At 41.7% G+C, this 20,407-nt stretch overlaps 1 protein-coding gene across 2 annotated transcripts in view; it reads left to right on the top strand.

The window, feature by feature from the left end:
- The window catches only part of Brwd1 (bromodomain and WD repeat domain containing 1), a 61,821-nt gene extending 46,917 nt beyond the window's left edge, over positions 1-14,904 (top strand). The window contains exons 32-41 of one of the 2 annotated variants that reach the window (XM_051191946.1): positions 526-651; positions 2,464-2,536; positions 2,766-2,807; positions 4,436-4,582; positions 5,801-5,953; positions 7,223-7,389; positions 8,745-8,971; positions 11,285-11,452; positions 11,729-12,577; positions 13,069-14,904. In XM_051191946.1, the coding sequence (XP_051047903.1) occupies positions 526-651; positions 2,464-2,536; positions 2,766-2,807; positions 4,436-4,582; positions 5,801-5,953; positions 7,223-7,389; positions 8,745-8,971; positions 11,285-11,452; positions 11,729-12,577; positions 13,069-14,204 (3,088 nt within the window). In that variant the 3' untranslated portion in view covers positions 14,205-14,904. The remainder of the gene's footprint in view (positions 1-525; positions 652-2,463; positions 2,537-2,765; positions 2,808-4,435; positions 4,583-5,800; positions 5,954-7,222; positions 7,390-8,744; positions 8,972-11,284; positions 11,453-11,728; positions 12,578-13,068) is intronic. The other variant, XM_051191947.1, reaches the window with a different exon arrangement.
- The last annotated feature ends 5,503 nt before the right edge of the window (positions 14,905-20,407 follow it).

Raw genomic sequence — 20,407 nt, 5'->3', positions numbered from 1 at the left:
ACCGGGGGAGGGGTATGTGTGGTCTGTGCTGCTGTGCCTTTGGGAAGTGTCCAGGGTATTCTGTGGTAACACTCTGTGCCTTCCTCCCTTGATACTGAGTCTTCTGTGGATCTGTCTTTACTTCTCAGTGGTGGAGTTAAAGGCACTCTGCGCTCATGTTCTCACATAGGTGCGGTGCAGTATAATCAGATCTTCATGGTTGTACAGCAAGCAAGGCTTTGTTCCTGTGGAACCATCTTCCAGGTCCCATCTGTTGAGTTTTAACAGCTTCGAATGTAGTGATAGCATGACGGAAAGGAAAGGCTGTTTTAGAGAGGGAGGGGTGAGGAGGGAGGAAGGAAGTTTACTGCAATTCGTTTTTGTAATTCATTATAATTGTGATGACCGACTAAGTTGAGACCATTAGAAGGCTGTTTATTACAACCTTTCACTAATGTTTTCTTGCAGAGATGTGTCATTGGACAGGCTAACTTTCGGTTTTGATTGTTTTCATTTTTTAAGTAACTAGTTATTTTTCTTTTCAAGGCGATTATCTGCATTGATTTGGGAAGTCCGCTATATAGAGCATAATGCAAGAACATTTAATGAACCTGAAAGTGTAATTGCAAGATCAGCTAAAAAAATAACGGAGCAGCTTCTGAAATTTATTAAGTAAGTGATGTCCTGTGTGGTAGAAAGTGACTTTTCAACATCCTGTGCTTTAATCGCCTCATAGACTCTCATTTTTACACCGGGCTCTTCCCATAGGACGTTTTACTTGAGGCAGCATTCCTTTGCACATGCTTGTGATTATAATTTCAGTAAAGGAATGTGACCGATTCAGTTTTAGTTTTGTTTTTGTTTTTTTAAGATTTACTTATTAGTATATACTGTTGTGCCTGCATGTATGCCTGCAGGCCAGAAGAGGGTGCCAGATCTCATCACACATGGTTGTCAGCCACCATATGTTTGCTGGGAATTGAACTCAGCACCTCGGGAACAGCAGCCAATGCTCTTAACCACTGAGCCATCTCTACAGATCCCCATTTTTAATCTTTAATACTTCATTAACTGTATGGGAATTTTGCCTGCTTGTATATATGTATTCTTACTATTTGCCTGCATGGTGCCCATAGAGGCCAGAAGAGGGGATTGGATCTTCATGCGACTAAAGTTAAAGATGATAGTTACTTTGGGAAGAACAGCCAGTGCTCTTAACCACTGAGCCTTCTCTCCATCCCCACTTTTATAAATATAAAAATTTGGAGTAATTAAAAGTCTCATGTATATGAGTATGTTTTGTTTTTATCTACGTGTATATTTATGAGTTGTGTGTATGCCTGATGTCTGATGAGATCAGCAGAGTTGAGGGCACGGGATTCGTTGGAATTGGAGTTGGAGATAGTTTTGAGTGACTGCAATGGCAGTCAGTACTTTTAACTGAGGAGCAATCTCTTCAGCAAATTTGAAGTAATTTATACTACCCTGTGCCTAGTATCCAGTTATCTGTGAACATTCTGTTTAGCTATGGTATAATTAAAGTGTTAAATAACTAACCTGGATACAGTGTGTCAAGATACAAAGTTTATTGTACAGCAGTGTCCTTGTGTTTCAGGATCATTTCAGAGTTTGTTTACTTTGTTGTCTTAATCTCCTCTTACATTTTTCTTGACTGCTCCTGAGTGCCAGTCACTTAGTTTTGTAGACTGCTTAGTTTTGCAGGCATCTTTTAATGACTAGGTTGAAATGTAATCCATTTTGAATTGTACTTTGTAAAAGCAGACATGTATGAATGTTCTGTACATTTGCTTTCTTTGCAAATTTATTTGGAATTCATGAAAACTGACATGGGAATTGAGAACTGAGTTCCTCCCTCACAGGCTTTTGAGATGTCATCCATTGTATGTTCGCAGATGACCCAACAAACAGTAGCGCCATAGTCGGCATGTAGCTAAAATGGAGGCATAACCTGATCCCTGTCAGCATTCCTAGGCCATTTCTGTCCTGAATCCTTAGGATTTGGATGTTGCTGGCTGGCCCTCCTCCAGAATGGTTTTCTCTGCTTCAGGAAACAGCATGCCTGTTTTTGTCGTTCCTTTCTGGGGCATCCTTTTAGCATTTGCTCCTTTGTATATTCACTGACATTTAAATATTTGGTTTGTTTCATTTCTATGTTAAATCTCTTTTTTTCGTGTTATTTGCTATATCAATATTACTGTGGTAATAACTAGGAAAAGACATGTTTGTGTTCAGCCTGGAGAGGCCACTTATCAATTTCAGTTTGAACATACTTAAAAAATTGTCATTATTCTAAATTAGAATATTAAAGTCAGTTATTTTCACAGAGGAGTGGTTAAAAATCTCATGTCATTTGTAAAGTTGGATGTGCTTGGGCTGGGAACTGTTCGCATTTTAATGTGAAGGGAATGCTTGTCAGGAGTAACTATTCTTTGTATGATTAATTTTGAACATTTTAACTTTTAGGAATCAAGATTGTACAAATATATCAGAACTGTCTAACACATCAGAAAACGATGATCAGGATGCCGATGATTTGGTATGAAGCTTTAACTTTATAACTATGTGTTAATGACAAACGGTAATTTCAAAGCCAGAGTAGAAAATGTAGGTCATCTAATACTAGTTTTTGTGGTATATTCCAACTAGCTATGAAAATAGGGCCCTTGATGAGAATGTTCATGGTTAAGTGATGTCTCTGGTACACCTTTGCTCAGATGATGATTTCTGGTGAAAACTCCATAGTAAGGTGCTCTGGTTTATCCTAGGACGATAGTGACCTCCCTAAAACGTCTTCTGGAAGGAGAAGGGTAAGTTGATCTGCATGGCTAACTGGTTTGTGTGTCCTGTGTTCAAAATCAAATGTTCATCTGGATTACAGCTTCTGTCCTGAAAGTTAGATGATGATACTGGACATTTTTTGTGTGAGTTTGTTTGCCTTGTAAAAGAAAAAGGGAAAATCACTACGATCTGGGCACTTTAGCAGTGCTTAGTTGGAGCTGAGTTCTCGGTTAGGGAAAAAGAAGTAGGGAGCCCATTAGTCTGATTTGTGTGTCAGTGCATGTTCCCTGGAGCACCCAGTCCAAGGGTTTGATGTGACTGAAGGTAGAGCTGCAGTTGTAACTGTAGTGGGTGAATACAGCTTGGGGATGGGGTGGTCTCTGCCGGTTGCCTTTCAATGAGGAGTAGATGCTTGAGAAGGGAGCTCTTCAGATGGTGGTGAAGGCCAGGCACAGAGAAGAAGCAGTGGTGCCACCTTTGAAGGGGCTCAGGGGACTCGCTAAGTTTGTAAGGAGATTTGTTACAGAGACTGAATCCTCAGTGCTTCTGTAGTAAGTTAATGGGAATGGGAGAAATACTATGTCGCATGACATTTAAAATGTCACGTAGATGCTCCAGAAGTTTAAGGTTTAAAAAAACATAAGTATCATTTGGGTGTGGTGGCACACACCTTTTAATCTCAGCACTCAGTAAGCAGAGGCAGAAGAGCTGTGAGTTTGAGAACATCCTGGTTTACATAGTGAGTTCTATACAGTAAGATATCTCAAAAAAAAAAAAAAAAAAAAAAAGACAGACAAATGACATCAGTCAGCCCAGCAAGTCAAATACATATTCAGTCTATATCCACGCTTTCATTTGATGTTTGCCCTCGCTCACATTGAAGAGCTAGACGTGCAATTGTCCCGTCCACTTTGTCATCTTCATGTTGGCTCGTGTCCAGCAGAGCTGCAAGTGTTTTCCCACACTCATTTCTTTGCTGTGTCTCCTGCTGCCACTGGCATAGTTTATCCCACAATTCAGCCGCTGCCATGTGCTTGGAGTAGAATGTTGATAGGAGGCTCACTAAAATTATGGTTCCCCCAACCCCCCCACCCCCACACACTTTCACACGCACACACACTCAACCTGCTGCATGTTTGCCGTTTCAGTCACTTCACACCAGACCATAGCTGCTTATGTCCCTGACTAACCTGCCTTCCTTTGGTCACATTGGTCTGTGACATCTTTGGTTGAGGTGTCATTCTTGCCACCTCATTTTCAGATGAGCGTGACGTGACAGCCCATACTCTGTGAACAAGATTCACAGACGAGAGAATGGGCAGGATTGCTTGTTAGATAGTGTGTGCTGTGCTCATATCTAATCTCACTGTAACTTTTCTCATTAATATTTTCTTAAAGTATATTTGTCTTAAAATTTCCATTTTACAAAACTGTCTAGAGCATCATAAAACATGATTGATTTTTGTAGCACTCAGCTTTCTCCAGCTCAATAACAAGTTGGAAAAACAAAACAAATAACTCTAAACAGTACAGAAAGATGAGCCCAATGGCTGCTGCTGTTTTTCTTTCTCTTTTAGCTAATGTCATATGCGGTCATGTGTGTGTGCTCTTCCCCATTTCCCACTGAAGCTGAAGTAACCTACACATATGTTTTCAGGTCCTTAGCTGGGAAAAAAGGAGCAGCAGGGCCACCGGCTGTGTTGAGAGCGACTGGAGGAGACAGTGCAAGGCCTTGCTCATCTTGATTTTTCAGTGTGAGGACTCTGAGCCTTTCAGACAGCCAGTGGACTTGGTTGAGTACCCAGTAAGTGTCCTTGCATGGAATATTGGCAATTTCTTTGTGGAGAAGGGTGGAGGGTGGCAGATTTAGATTAAACCCAAGAGAGTAAGGTGGTAGGCTTTATTCATGTTGATGTGCTTTTTCTTAGTACTAGGTTAGTTGTAGTAGATGTGGTAACTCGCTTAAGAACTTAAGACATAGTTTGCACAGGGTAGTATAGTATGTAATGGGAGGTCTGTACGTGGGCATCACTCACTGTAGCCACAAAATTAAGAAACTAACGTACTAGAGCTGGAGAGATGGTTTATAGGTTAGATCTTGGTTGCTCAGTTTCTGGCACCCACATAGCAGCTTACTACCATCTGTTACTCCAGTCCCAGGAGATCCAGTGCCCTCCTCAGGGAGCAGACAAGCATATGGTGCACATTCCTACATTCATGCTTACTCACTCACTCACTTGAAACAGAACAGGTAGACGTGTGATCATGATACTTCCTACCCTGCCTTTCTTTCCTGCCTTTATAGATCTGCCTTTAAACACTAATCCTTAGGTCTTTAAATCCACCCCTCCCCTCTTTTTCCTTCAAGACAGGGTTTCTCTGTATTGCTTTGGAGCCTGTCCTGGAACTAGTTCTGTAGACCAGGCTGGTTTCGAACTCACAGAGATCCACCTGTCTCTGCCTCCTGAGTGCTGGGAGTAAAGGCATGTGCCACCACCACCCGGCTATTTTGGATATTTTAGAGATCTTGGTCTAGATATTTGCTTTTAAAAAATTTGTGTGTATGGGCATTTAAGAAAGAAAGAAAGAGAGGAAGGAAGGAAGGAAGAAAAAGAAAAGCTTACTATGTATATAGTGTTCTGCCTGCCAGAAGAGGGCACCAAATCTCACTACAGATGGTTGTGAGCCACCATGTGGCTGCAGGGGAATTGAAATCAGGATCTCTGGAAGAGCAGCCAGTACTCTTAAACTCTGAGCCATCTCTAGTCCTGTGTATGGGTATTTTATGTATGTTATATTTACATGTGTATTAGTTTACTTTGTACTGCCCAGGGGAACCAGAAGTGTTGAATCCCATGGGACTGGAGTTAGAGATGGGTGTATGCCACCATGTAGGTGCTAGGAATTTGAGTCCTCTGCAATGGCTGCTGGTGTACTTAACTATTGATCCATTTCACAGTCCCTTATGTGTTTATATTTTGAGAGTATGAAGTTCATCTGTGAATTGTCATTTTTAAAACAGGATTACCGAGATATTATAGACACTCCAATGGACTTTGGAACAGTAAGGGAAACTCTAGAAGCTGGGAATTATGATAGCCCTGTGGAATTTTGCAAAGACATCCGATTAATATTTAGCAATGCAAAAGCATATACACCTAACAAAAGATCAAAGGTAATTCTTTTTCTGTACTTTATTTTAACAAAGTATGCATGATCTGTGTTTTTTTTTTTTTTTTTTTTTTTTTATACTTGCTAGTAGCAGTTAGAACATGTGCGATAACTGGGTAAACAAAGACCTCTGTGTTGGACAAAGCTGCTGCCAAAGCCCACATACTAATGGTTTTTAATCTTGAAAGTGCTTGCATGTGAACATGGAGATAGCTGGTGAAGATAGTGGTGAAGTTTAATTTATAAATTAGACATGGTAAGGGATTACTTATATCTACCATTATTAGTAGCACAGTTATAGCAATAAAAGTTACTGATTATAGTCTCAATTTCCATGAACTAGATAATATATGAAGTATGAATACTATGGACATAAAGATGATTCATATCCCAAGTGGATTGTTGCAAAATGACATGAGATTATATCATGCTTTTCAGAAATGGTGTGAATTCAGAGTATTTTAAGTGTAGCTTATTTGTGGAAGTGTCCATTAATATAATTGGGTAAATGAGTAAATAATGGGTAATAAATGGGTAAGAGAGATCCAGGGTGCTTCTGTGTAATGTTGAATAGTAATGCTAAAAGTTTAGTCTTTCTTCATTATTTGTTATGTTAGCTTTGGTTGCTGATAAATGCCCCTTTTTATATTTAGCTTGTTATCACTGTTAGTGTCTTATTATTTTCAGTTCAAATATATTACTGAATTTCCAGTGCGAAAACATGAAAATATGATGTTCAAGATGATCAAATTTCAGCTTTAAAGTGGCTGAGATGATTTTGTTAACTTTTGAAGACTGGCATTACTAAAGAGCAAATTTAGAAAGTACTAAAAATAGCTATCAAGTTTACAACAGTGGTTAAAAAATTGAGCACTGTGTCTGCAGATCAGAAACATTTAGGCTGTCAGAGCTCTCGGTCCTGCATGGTGAGTGGATGCACTGGGCTGCAAGACATCCTTTTGTTTATTATTTAGATTTAGATTTAGGTGGTGTCCCAGTCAAATTGTTAAGAGATTGTTGTAAAAATGCTTTTGTTTCCTTGATCTAAATACACATTAATAGCAGCGTTAGATCTGACTTCCAAATTAGCTTAAGGAGAAATGTGTATTTGGAACTGGTTGGGACCAGTGTTAAAGTGTGAAAAAACCAGTTTGGTCTCGTGAGAATAGTCCCATCTGAAGTGTTCCATACCCTGTCGATGACCTCTGATTATAAGTGAAAACCTGTGACAGAGTCACTTTGTAATTCTGGTTTTGTTTTTGTGTCCTTGTAGATTTACAGTATGACTTTGAGATTGTCTGCTTTGTTTGAAGAAAAGATGAAGAAAATCTCTTTTGATTTTAAAATTGGTCAAAAATTCAAGGAGAAACTTCGACGAAGCCAAAGATTTAAGCAACGACAAAGCTGTAATAGTGCCATTCATGTTGACAGAAATGTAAGGTAAGTGGGTATGACATTGCATGTAATTGATTTTTAATTTAAGGAATTTTAAATCGTGCTAAAAATTCTTTTGAAGTACTGATGTACACTCTCAGCTTTTATATAGTTTTCTTGGGTTTTGTTTTGTTTTGTTTTTTCCCAAGACAGAGTCTCTCTGTGTAGCAGCTCTGGCTGTCCTGGAACTTCCTCTGTAGATCAGACTATCCTGAACTAGAAGAGTTCCACCTGCCTCTGCCTCCTGAGTGCTAGGATTAAAGGCGTGCACGAACACTGATCATCTGTATAGCTATCTTTAGCTTTAGAGTCAAGAAAGCTTTTACTACTGCATTTAATATTGGTTCTGTGAGTGTCTGGGTATAAGAGTGTCGGTTTGGGTTACCCTGGTGAGGATGTTTTCCTCGGTCCTCACAGCAGGTTGATGAGACAGCAGGGTGCTGCTTCTCCGTCTTTGTGAGCTCGGTGGTGTCCTGATTTTACCTTCATTATTGAAGGTAATTTCCAAAATTTCGTTTTGGAGATTTTATTTTTCTTTTGTGTGTACGGGTATTTTTATTTTATATGTATGGTTAAGTATGTGCATTACATGTGTGTCTAGTTCCTGGGACTGGGATTACAGAGGGTTGAGCTGCCGTGCTAGTGCTGAGAACCTGGGTCCCCTGGAAGAGCAGGCAGTACTCCTGACTCCTGATCTCTCTTTATAGCCCAGAAAAATAATTTGGATGGTTGTGAATTCTTGTCACTTTACCTGCCATGCTAGCTACTGATCTTGTTAAACTCCTTCCCTTGTGTATATTATTTTCCATTTGCTGCTTCCACGGTTTCTTTATTTCTCCTCTTTTTTTTTTTTTACCCACCAGGTAAGTAGGTTTGGAGCTCTTGAGTTTATATTACTTGGGTGTTTATCCAGTTCTGTGGGTATGAATTTTTTGTCAAATTTTGAAAAAGTTTTTATTCACTGTTTCTTTTAAATGTTTTTTTTTTTTTTTTTTTTTTTTTCTCCTTCCCCCCCCCCCCCCTTGCCTCTTTTTCCTTTCCTCCTTTGGGACTACCAAAATCTCTTTGTGAATATTACCTAGGTTTGTCTTAAACAGAGTAAGTACTTAGGTGTAGTCTGTTTAATTGAATCGTTTTATCACTTATCTAAAGTTGAATAAACCCGTCAAATTTAGAGTAAGGAGATATTTATTATAATAATCCATAGTGAATACCATTAGTAGTGAATATTTTAGTATTTTGTTTATGTGATTTTTCTCAGGTTAAGAAACAGTATACTTTTATTTTTATCTGGGCATTCTCTGGCAGTTTACGTTTATGTTTTATTAAAAATTGTTTCTCTTGTTCATACCTTTTACCAGAAATATCAAACAGAAGCAGTTCAAATCTCAGACAAAAGTAATTCCACAGTTGACGTGTCCTCCCTCCCAGTCTACCTCAAGCAGGGCACCTTTGTCTGCAGCCCTCAGGACAAGCACTGGAGCCTCTTCAGGCTTCACTTCGGGGGACTCTTCAGATTCAGCGGGGTCATTAGAAAGAGTGAGAAGAAATAGACCTGAAAGTCTGAGGAATGGTTCTGAGCTGTCAGGTGAGGAGCGGATCCCTCGTGTGCAATGCTGCTTATCACTGTGTGCACAGCCGTGACACCAGGGAGGAGACAGAGTGAATACGCTTGAGCATTGGTGGGGTTTTGCTACCGTCTGTGCTTCACAAAGTGTCCTTTAAATGAGAATAAAATTCAAAGTACAGATAGTCATTTGAGAGCAAATAACCCAGTAGTACATTGCCATCTGCTTAGGTAGTTGTTGTTTTGGTGATGTACCTGTGAAGATGTCGTCCCTGTCTGGCATTGGATGGCGAGGCTGCCTTGTCATATCTGCATTGCACTGGGTTTTGTGTAATGCGAATATATTACTGTCATAGTCTATGCCCTTCCATATTTGCAACATCAAATATTGCATCTAGTGCTACTGCTAGTGATACTGAGAAACACATCCACAGATTGTTTGGGAAGGAAGTGGTCTGCGGAGAAGGTCAAGCTGGTACACTCTGCGGTGTGTTGTTATTGTCTTACCGCTGTGAAGAGACACGGTGACCACTCAACTCTAAAGGAGGACTTTTAATTATGGGGGTGGCTTACAGTTTCAGAGGGTTGGTTCTTTGTCATCCTGGGAGGAAGCAAGAAGAGTATACAGACAGATGTGGCGCCAGAGAAGGAGCTAAGAGACACTGGGTGTGGCTTGAGCACGTATCAGACCCCAAAGCCCGCCTCCACAGTGACAAGGTTCTTCCAACAAGGCCACACATACTTTCTTTTAAAACACCAGTTATGGACACGTTTGCAGAATAAAGTCTCCAAGTGTGTAAGAACAGGACACTGGAGTACCCTATCTCTTAGGGTTTCTTTTGTTGTGGTATTATCGCAGGCCAATCTGATAGGGTGGTTTCTCAGGTGAGGTTCCTTCCCAAATGACTCTAGCTTGTGTTTAACACTTCTTGACCAACACATTTTTTCTTCTTTGTCCCCTAAGATGGCGTGTTAATATTAATGTCATAGGCCAGGTGGTGGCGGCACCCACCTTTAATCCCAACACTCAGGAGGCAGAGGCAGTCTGATCTCAGAGTTCCAGGCCAACCTGGTCTACAAAACAAGTTCCAGGACAGCCAGGACTACATAGAGAAACCCTGTCTTGAAAAAGAAAAGAATCCTACTTCTGCCAGTCCAGAGCTCTCCTAGGTGCCCTGCTACAGTAGAGCCTTCATAAAGATCACTTCATTTTTATAGTCAGATGGTGGTGATGCACGCCTCTAATCCCAGCACTAAGGAGGCAGAGGCAGGAGAATCTCTTCAGTTTGAGGCCAACTTGGTGTACAGTGTGTTCCAAGACATCAAGGGCTCCACAGAGAAACCCTATCTTGCAAAAACAAGAAACACTCCACCCCAAAATAATAACATAGTTGGGTCTGTTACAGCAATGCGCTGTTTATGTTAGCCCTGGCTGCTCTGGAATTCACTTTGTAGCTCAGGCTGGCCTGGAACTCAGGGATCATTTGCCTCTGCCTCCTAAGTACTTGTGAGGGTTTTTATTGCTTTTTTAAAAACACAACCAAGAATAGCTCGGAGAAGAAAATGTTTATTTGGCTTAGAACTTTTAGGTCACCCTCCATCTCCAACGGAAGTTGATTTAAGAACTCAAGGCAGGAACCTGGCGGTAACCACTAAAGCAGAGGCCATGGAGGAGCACCTTACTGGTTTGCTCCTCATGGCTTTGTTAGCCTGCTTTCTTGTAGCACCCAGCATCATGAGACCAGGGAACTTCCCACGTGAGTCACCAGTTAAGGAAGCTCACTAGTCTTGCCCACAGGCCAGTCTGGTGGGGACATTTTTTCATTCGAAGGCTCCTTTCCCCAAATGACTATTGTCGAGTTGACATGAAACAAGGCTGTACACTGTCTCGTGTTCATGCCACCCATGTATGCCAGTGGGGGGGGGGATTGTTTTGATTAAGATAATTCCTTTTTCTGACTGTTTATGCCCTTTGTGTGAGCTGGATTTGTGTCAGAATTGTATTGTCAAGAAGCTATTGGTGCCTTTGAGATCAAAGGACCCAGAATGATTGTACCTTCTAGCATGTGTATATTCATGTGTCTAGTCCCCACTGAGGCCAGAAGAGGACATCGGGTCACCTGGAACGGGAATTACAGGGTGTCGTGAACAGCTGCCCTGTGGGTGCTGGGGACTGAAGGGTCTTCTGCAGGAGAGGCGAGTGCTCTTAACTCTTGCCATCTCTCCAGCCCCAAGAGTCTGGTTTTAGTGTGAATTAGACCATGACGTTTTGGGGTTATAAAACAAATGCTTGCTTATGTGGAGACTGTGTCTTATTTATTTTATTTTTTTTAGAAAGTGAAATGGAAGATTTCATTGCTACCTCTTCATCGTCTTCAGCTTCTAATAGTTCCGAGGAAAGCAAAGAGAGTCCCGGGGCTCCGGAGTGCTCCTTGCGCAGTGGCTTGTTGAGAAGCAGCAATCTCAGGGTGACGAGAACAAGAGCTGCACAGAGGAAAGCTGGTCAGTGAGAGCAGTCTTGCAGTAACTAATCATTGCTGAGCTACACAATTGAGTTCGTCTAAATCTGATGTCTCTCAACTCTTTTCATTTGGAAAGAAAATCATCAACATATGACAATCCTTGTAAAAACATTTGAAAAATTAGTGGGTTTAGTGTATGTAACCTTACTTAGGAAGCTGAGGCAGGTATTAGGAAAGAGGTTAGTTAGCTTGGCCTACGGGTGTAGTATGACCAGAATAAGAGAAAAGTTCCCTAATCCTGTCACTTTGTTTCCAGGTTGTGTTTCCTTAGAAAATGGATGTGGCAGAAAAGCTACCCGGAAGAGAGTCTACTTAAGTGACTCTGATAACAATTCAGTGGAAATGGAGGGAAACGTGAAAGGCAAGGCTGGGAACAACCGCAAAGTCCTCCGGAAGTGTGCTGCTGTTGCAGCAAACAAGATAAAGTTAATGAGTGATGCAGAAGATGACTCAAGCTCTGACAGCCTCTGCTCTGGTCGGAAGCTGCCACATCGCAATGCGTCAGCTGCGGCCAGGAAAAAGTTGCTGCACAATTCTGATGACCAGAGTGCTAAGTCAGAGACAGAAGAGCTAAAACACCAGAGTCTTGCACTGTGGATGTCTGGTCTTCATTCTGCCCAGGACAGTGTCAGCGACTCAGACAGTGACTTGCGAGTAGCCCGCAAGAACTGGCATGCTAATGGCTGCACACCCCACACTCTGGCAACGTGCAAAACAAAGTTCCTTCCAATAGAGTCTTCTGAGGAAGACTCCAGATGTCACGAGTCGGATAATGGGCACAACAGCACTGCCGCCCCTTCAACCTCTGGGCAGAAACCTGGGGCAGAGAGCATCTCTGAGGACGCTGACTCTGAACCAGGGAGCAGTCCGTTATGTAAGAATGCACATCTGGTTAAGAAAGCCAAGATCTTGAGCGATTCAGAAGACTGTGAGGAGCAAGCAACAGAGGGTAGGAGAGGTCTCACCGTAGAAGGGAGCCCAGGGCCGGAAGCCTCCAAGAGTGAAGCTATTCCTGTACCGCAGTGTCTCTCGGGTCGTGGATCTGAGACTGACGCAGATTCTGATGTTGGCACAGTGAAAGATAAATTGCACAGCGATATGAACGGTAATTCTAGACTCACATTCACTAATTTATCCCTTCCTTCTTTTTCCTTTGGCTGGTAGACTGTTTCCCCTCTTCTAGATGACTTTTTGCCAACTGTTTTCCTGATTGTATACTACTAGCCTTGTGCTAATCCTTCCTGTTCTCACTGTTAGTTGCTGAACAGTCTGGGCCTTAACTATTCTATGAAAGATTTTACTTTGAATATTGGAAATGGGGCATTGTATTAGAGATAGGAACATGGGCATGCACTGCTTGAGAAGGAGAAATGGTAGGGTGGGGTGGTTGGTTCCGTAGTGATAATGACGGTAGCCTGTTCACATTGTCATTGGTGGGGGATCTGCTGCACTCAGCAGGGGTGATTTCCTGCCATCTAACAACCTCACGGTAGTAGTAAGAATTCAGCATTTAAATGGTCTCGTGTGAAGCCTTTAATTATTACTTCAGAAATAGTTATTTGTATGAAAGGTTAAAAAAATACTCTTAATTTTTAGATTCTTTATCTCAAGAGAACGGACAAAGCAGAAAAGTTTCCCGGAAAAGGGTCTGTTCCAGTGATTCGGAAGGCAATCTACAGGTGATGAAGAAGTCACCCAAAGATAAGAGCAATCTCCCAAGGGTTACTCGAAGTGCCAGTGTGGCTGCTGATAAAGTCAAGTTCACAGGTGATGCAGAAAATGTTGCCTTGGAAACTGTGTGTACTCGAAGCAGAAGGAGAAGGAAAAAGCCCATCCGGTTGGCTTGTACCGCAGCAAAGAAGGTACTGAGTGGTGGCGAGAAGCTCGCACACTGTGAAGGGGCAGAGGCACGGCATGCCTGCAGTAGCAAGCTCCCTGAGTCTGAACCCCAGGGCGATGCAGCAAATGCCCGCCAGTCTGCGAGTGCAGATGCAGGTTCTGAAGGGGTTTCCTGTTTGGAGCACACAGGGAGCACACAGGACAGGAATATGGAGAGTGTGGGCACAGACATGCCTCCTAAAACCGGAAGCTCCTCTGCTGGACCTTCTCGGGAAGACCCCACAGGCCACACCCCAGAGAGTAAGATTAGCTTGTCTTCTGAGTCAGTGTTGGCCCACAAAGCTTCCGCAGAGAATGCCTTTGAAGAAGACCTGAATTATGGACTGCGAAGGTGGAATGGCAGAAGACTCAGGACGTACGGAAAAGCCCCTTTCAGTAGGGCAGCACAGGCGTCAGCAGAGGCTCCGGGGAAGAGAGAGCATCCTGAGTTAGACCTCATGGACATGCCTGCACAAACAGAGAGTTCAGCCTGTCTGCCAGACACCAGCCCCAAGTCATCAGATTTGGGGTCGGCCACGGAATCCGATATTGACTGTACCGACAACACAAAAACCCAAAGGAGGAAAAAAAGGAAAGGAAAAACAAAAGTGGTTAGAAAAGGTAAAACCTTTTCATCCAACCTGTCTAAAACTGCAAGACATCAAAGACAGAGTAAATGTCCTAGGTTAAATGTGGATGACAATGACTGGGAAGATTTGGACTATGCAAAAGCTAAAAGAGTTGTTCGGCGCTCAAAAATAAGAACGAGAAATCAGGGTAGGAGAACGGTGAGGTACCATGATGGGGAAGACGACAGAAGCATGGAGAATGCACTAGAGCTCAGTGCTCAGTGACCGCACCTTACGACCTTGCGAGCCAGCGTGCTCACTTGACTGACTGGAATGTATTGTGAAAGCTGGCTTACAATTCAGGGAATATATTTATATTTTTCTATGAAAAGTTTGTGAATGTGACTAAATCATGACTGTTATTTTTATTTGCACTTGCTGGTTTTGAAGCAGCATTCAGCACAGGTGCCAAAATATGCTTCATTTTGGGGGCAGATCTACTTTGACAGTATTGAGTACGTACAGCAAGAGTTGGGAGACACGTTAAACACTAGACAACTTGGTTACTCAAACCAGTGAGCATTACTTTGTAATAACAGTGTCACGGTTATTTTCTGAATTTGTCCAGAAGTGGTAGTTTCTAAACCCCTGCCATGTAGTAGGAGAAAAATCCACGTGACCTATGTTTACAAAATGCTGATAAATATTATGTGCATACTGACATTATAATCATGGCAAGTGTAACCATGATTAGTAGGCGAGGCACCTACCACTTTTTTTTTTTTTTTTTTTTTTTTTTTTTTTTTAATTCTTTTCCCTGAAGACTTGAGTAGAATACTTTATGCCCACATCTGGTCATTTTTATTAAGATGGCTTCCACTTTCCTTTCCAAATGCTTGTTGGGTCTTACTCTTTTCTTTTTTAAGGAAAACCTGATGACTTAATTGTTTATAAACTTGAATTCATAAAGTGCTGGTATATTTTACATGTTTGGAGTGCATATTTTAAAGGTCTAAGTTGAGAGCATAGTTATAGTGTTTTCTTTTAGATTGTTCACTGACAAATTGTTAACTTGGTTTTGTCCAAGACTTACTTTCCATTAGGATTTACCAAATTCTTGCTCTTCCATAATCTTACTCTGAAGTAGAGAAGTTTGTGTGCCTTAGATTTAGGGAAAGTGTTCTTTAATAAGACAGCACAGGGCTAATGGGATTTCAGTTCTATGTAGATTTTCCTCTGTCAAAACTAGAGTTAAGAGTGCAATTGTGAATCTTACCTATGTAGGAAAACAGTTCGATGTCATTCTCCATCCATGCCAAGTGCATCGTAAACATCCTTTGCCGGGATGCCTGAGTGTGTCTTTACTAGTGACCTCTAACATAAGGAACTCATGCTTGGGGCACAGTGATTTTTGATTAGTTTTGATCTATTGTAGGTAGCTCTTCCCAGTGGGTTTTCCCTTAAGTCTCTGCGATCAAAAGGGATGTTGTGGTTTACACACTTTCAGGTGATTTTTGACCTTAGTTTCCTCCTGTTTCCCTGAGGTGGCAGGTAAGGTAGAGCATCTAACAGAGAATATTCTTTAGTGTGTCGATTCCATTTGACATGGTAGGTAGGACCCCTGTGTTCTCATGCAGGAGATGGCATGTTTTGGACATTTCCAGTGGTGGTTGGTAGGTTTTCTCAGGGTAGAGAACTCTCCACAACACAGGGGGAGGTAAGATGCTTTCCATAGAGATTTTAGTAGGTGTCAAGTCCTGTTAGATGCCTCAGGATTCTAGCTCCATGTTTACCATTATCTGCAAAAAGGCACCCAGCGTCCATAAATAAATATATTAGTGCACTCATGAGTACACAGATTCTTTTAGAGAGTTTAGGTTTCATACACAGAACTGTTCTCAGTTTTAGAGTAATTTTAACTGGTTGTTGATTGGCTAGTCCTTTCTAAAACACCACCACCTCTCCCCCCCCCCCCCCCCACGCCCGCACGCTCATTTTGGTCCAATTGTGTGGAAGCAGTATTGTAGTTTCATCAGATTAAGTTCCATCGGAGAACAGAAGTGAATCTGGTGACCTTAGGTGTGGTCGACAATGGCTCTCAACTTGTGACGTCAAGATATGAGGATTTTTGAGGAAGTATTTTTGTCGGGTTTTTGTTTTTCTTTATTCTTTTTTTTTTTTTTTTTTTTTTCCTTTTTGGTTATGGTGCTATTCCTAACATTAACTTTGAATATGTGACACACTCCTAAGTACCAGTAAGGATGATTAATAAATGATAGTTGAAATGTTTACACTGAGCACTAGGTGTTTGGGACACGCAGGGATTTAACGCACAGATGTACTTTAATGCGTAGGACCAGTCTGTCCTTTTGAGCAGTTACAAGGTGAATGTGACTGGTCCAGCAGTCGGTGCTCTAGCTTCTGGAGCACTTGAAGTATGTAGTGGTGTGTATGTAAAAGTTCTGTATGTCCAGAGTCCTATGATTTTATTCACTTACAATTTTTTAAAGAAGTTTGAAGTATTTAGGTTTGATTTTTTTTTTTTACTTATTTTGAAAGATTAATATCATCAAACATTTAAGATTTAAAAGGATTTCCCTCCATATCTTATTTTAAAAAGGTGTACTGACAATGTATAGTAATTTATGAATAAAAAGAGAATGTATCCCATTTCCAGGTAATTTCTAGGGTGGTCCTTGTTTTATTTTTTAAAGTGGAAAACTTCTGATCAAATAATGCCTGCAGTTAGTGTGACCCTGGAAATTGTGGTACAGCAGTTATGTTTAGCTCCAGGTTACAGCACAAAGGCTGCTTCTGTCTGTGTGATTAAGTTGCACCTAAAGGGGAAGTTGGTTTTGAGTAAAACACGTTTTTAAAAAACATGACCTGGGAGAACAATGCAGAAAGTTTATAAAACAAGTTCACACTATACCACCAGAAGGTCGCACTGTGCAAACAGTAAGGTGTGTCACTAAGCCTTTGCCCTTCTTGATGACCTTTTTTAGGGTAAGGATGGGTTCACACTATACTCCCAGTTTCTGTGGTAGTCTTTTTCCTAAATCACTGTACTGTATGGTATAAAAATTGAATTGGATTTTAGTCTCTTCTGCCAGTACGAGTAGAACTTGTGTCAACTGAAAAAAAAAAAAAAAAAAAAAAAAAAAAAAAGACTGAGGTTTGTAATCAGTAGAATGCAAAACATTAAAGACGCATGTGATTGGTTTTGTTTTCCTTTCCAGTCCGTTGTGTTGATTCTGCTAGGAACATTCATAGGCTCAAAATGGTCTTGTTGCTTTCCTGTTTAATGGTTCCATTAAGCTGGTGCATTTCAGACACCTTACAATTGTGACCACATCCTTGAGTTTTCCTCTCGTGCTGGTGGAGCGTAAAGGAGCCTTGTGACTCCTGGAGTTAGACCCTCAACCTTTGGCTGTGGAGAGCAGGAAAGCAATAAAGCAGAAACACCAACAAGTACCATAATGGTTTAATCTGTTGGCCCAGTGTTTTGTGACATAGGGACCAGACCACATTTGTTAGAGCTGGGGAGGAGGCAATGTGGACTGGACCTCTCTAACCAGGCTTAGTGAATGTCTGTACCAAGTGTGCCAGAAGAAGTTAGGTATCAGATTCTCAGGGACTGGAGTTACCTACATGTCTCAAGAAAATATGCAGTATGGGCTGGCCTGGAACACACAGAAAGCCACCTGCCTTTGCCTCCCAGTCTGGGATTAAAGGTTGAACTACCTACCACATGCAGCTTATGATAAAGCCTTTGAATTGGGAAAGAAGTGGCAGTGTTAACTATCCTCACTTTAACATGCTCGGTTGTAGACTGCATGGACTCTGGCAGCAGCACCTCTGTCCCATACTCAGCAGGTAGTTTAGACATCTGGTTTCATAAGGGCTTTAAAAGTTGAAAGGATTTTTAATTTCTAAGTATAAATCTATACATGGGTTTTGTGCTATGGTTCATCTGCCCTACCGGTCATCATAGGGACTTGTTTTGTGGTTAAAGTTCCAATGTGCAGATCTTCCCACATAGTAAGATCTTCCCCCATAGTACCTGGGATGCAACTCTGAGCCTAAAATGAAATTTTAAAACATTTTCTCAAGTTAAACTCATGTGAGAAATGTGGCTTGTACACTACCAGCATGGAGGGTCTTTAAACATGGAAGGTACTTGTTCCCTTGCAGCTAACACTAACCTTTCTCACCCCTGCAGACAGCTGTGAGTGGGGAGCTCTGAGCTTGAACCAGCCTTGCTTTTCATGAGTGAAAGAAAGCCCTTTATCTGTGATACTTGATACTCCTGACAGGTAGTTTGTCATGCTGAGAAATTTCTGGAAAAATAACCATCACTAAAGATGATGTTACTTACCAGTTTTCAAAGAATGAGGCACAGCTATGTAATGATGAGCTAGCTTAGATGGAGTTGCAAAGAGAAGCCAAGTTGTGTTGGCCCCTGGACAGCCATCAACATGCTAAATGAGCTTGCTCAGTTGTTTGGGACATCTCTTGTCCTGCAGAAGAAACGAGCACCATTGCAGTCCTTCCTACAGAGCAGGAACTGCGACCTAATCACAGGGCGCTGCTTTATACCATTATCTAGAGAAATGGCAGCTTACATGGTGTTCCTGGAAGCTCCTGCTGGAGAGCTAAACGTTCACAACTGCAGGGAACTCACTGTGGAGTCACTGTCCACTAGTCCTAGCTACCAGGGGCACCAGTGATACAGGACTAAGATGTTGGCCACATGAACGTTTTCAAATGCTTCCACAGTGATGACTTTTACTTTGGACTTGGGAAGAGAAGTCGTACATACAAGATGTGAAAATAGATGAATTGTGGAGACCAGGGAGGGAGTAGTATTTTTTAAGCCAGAACAGCCCTGGCCATATCCAGTGTTTCTCTTAATCGCGGACCATTTTAGAACTTTAGAACACAGACCCTTGGGTTAGCAGGGAAAGCGTTAGTTACTATTGTAAATGTGAGCTTGAGACGGTCTAGGGAAGTGTTTTCAGGAGACTGTAATGCCTCCTGGTACTCTGAGATGACTCTGAATGTGAGTGATGTAAGGTCACCTGGGACAGCAGAGCTTGCATTAATCCCTCGTTATTAATGCACTGATAGTGTCAGCCTAGCATTCATTTTGTAGTTCCACACAATTTATTTTTCTTTAAAAGTTTTTATTGTATTGTGTCTACAGTTGTGTGTGGGTGCACATACCATGATGTGTGGAGGCCAGGATGGCGTTGTGTTGTGTTGTGTGTGGGCGCACATGCCATGCTGTGTAGAGGTCAGAGGATGGTGCAGGTTCGTTTTGTGTTTGCATGGGCTGCATAGATGGAACTTTGCTCTAACTCCAGGCTTGTGCAACAAGTGCCTTTACCCATGAAGCCATCTTGCCGGCCTTTTTGTTTCACAGAGGACCAGACACTGTTAGTGTTCACTGGGCTCTCAGCAGTGTGCTTAGTGTTGACAAGTGAATGCTTGAAGAATTCTTCATGTAGCCACTTGCTTTCCTCTTTCTACGGAATTCCATTTGTTCACCTTTAAACATGGGCTGTTATCACCTGGAGTTGCTGTAGATGGAGTTCTGTATTTTACCCTACTTAGGGCATAGTCTACTTTAAGAAGTTTTTAAATGCTTTTCTGCAGAATATTAGCTTTCCCCTTTTTGGATTGGAATTTGGATTGGAAATAAACATTGAGATATCTCTTAAGAGTTTGTATTTTCCATTCACAAACTGTGTAGGTTCTTCCTCACACCTTAGGAGAACTAATGTAACTAAGTGATTTTCTTAAGAAGATGCTTTCAGTAGTGATGGGGTTTTTATCTAATGTACGTAACACTGGGAAGGAGCCAGTTTTCTCATTGTTCTTTATCCAGAGGTTGTAGTTAGTGGCTGATATCAGTGTGTGTTTCCAGGGTGTGTGTTTCCCCTTAATGTTGCTATATTATAAAACCACCCTTGCATAGCACCCTAGCATTTGCCCAACCAGCTTGTAATTTTTCAGTTTCTAAGCAAGTCCTCTGAAGGTATAAACACTAGGGCTCTTCTTTCCAGAGTCCAGTTAAAGAGCATGGTCCTGAGGTCGTGTGTCACACCAGCCTAGTGAATGCACTCACGAAAATGATGTATCTTAAAAGTTGCTTTGAGGGAAATGTCTCCTATATTGGAAGAGCTTGTGATGTTGGAGAAAGCAAAGCTTTTGAGGCCTCTACCTTTCCTCACTTCACATTACATAGAGGTCCCCTACCACAGCTGAGTGAGTGTGTGTGTGTCTGTCTGTCTGTCCTGTACCATGTGTATGCAGTGTCTGTGGAGGCCAGAAAGTGGTTGGTGACTTGGACAGACACCTAGGCCAAGCTGGCTTGATAACTGACCGAAAGGCTGTCATCTTCTGGGACTTAACTAACACACATTACCAAGTCATTTCTCTTGATCACTGTTACTTCAGTGGTTTTCAGTCTGTGTCACTGTGTC

Source organism: Phodopus roborovskii, unplaced genomic scaffold (assembly GCF_943737965.1).
Source record: "Phodopus roborovskii unplaced genomic scaffold, PHOROB, whole genome shotgun sequence".
NCBI lineage: Eukaryota > Metazoa > Chordata > Mammalia > Rodentia > Cricetidae > Phodopus > Phodopus roborovskii.
The sequence above is the reverse complement of the archived record's forward strand: the minus strand, read 5'-3'. Positions and strand labels throughout refer to the sequence as shown.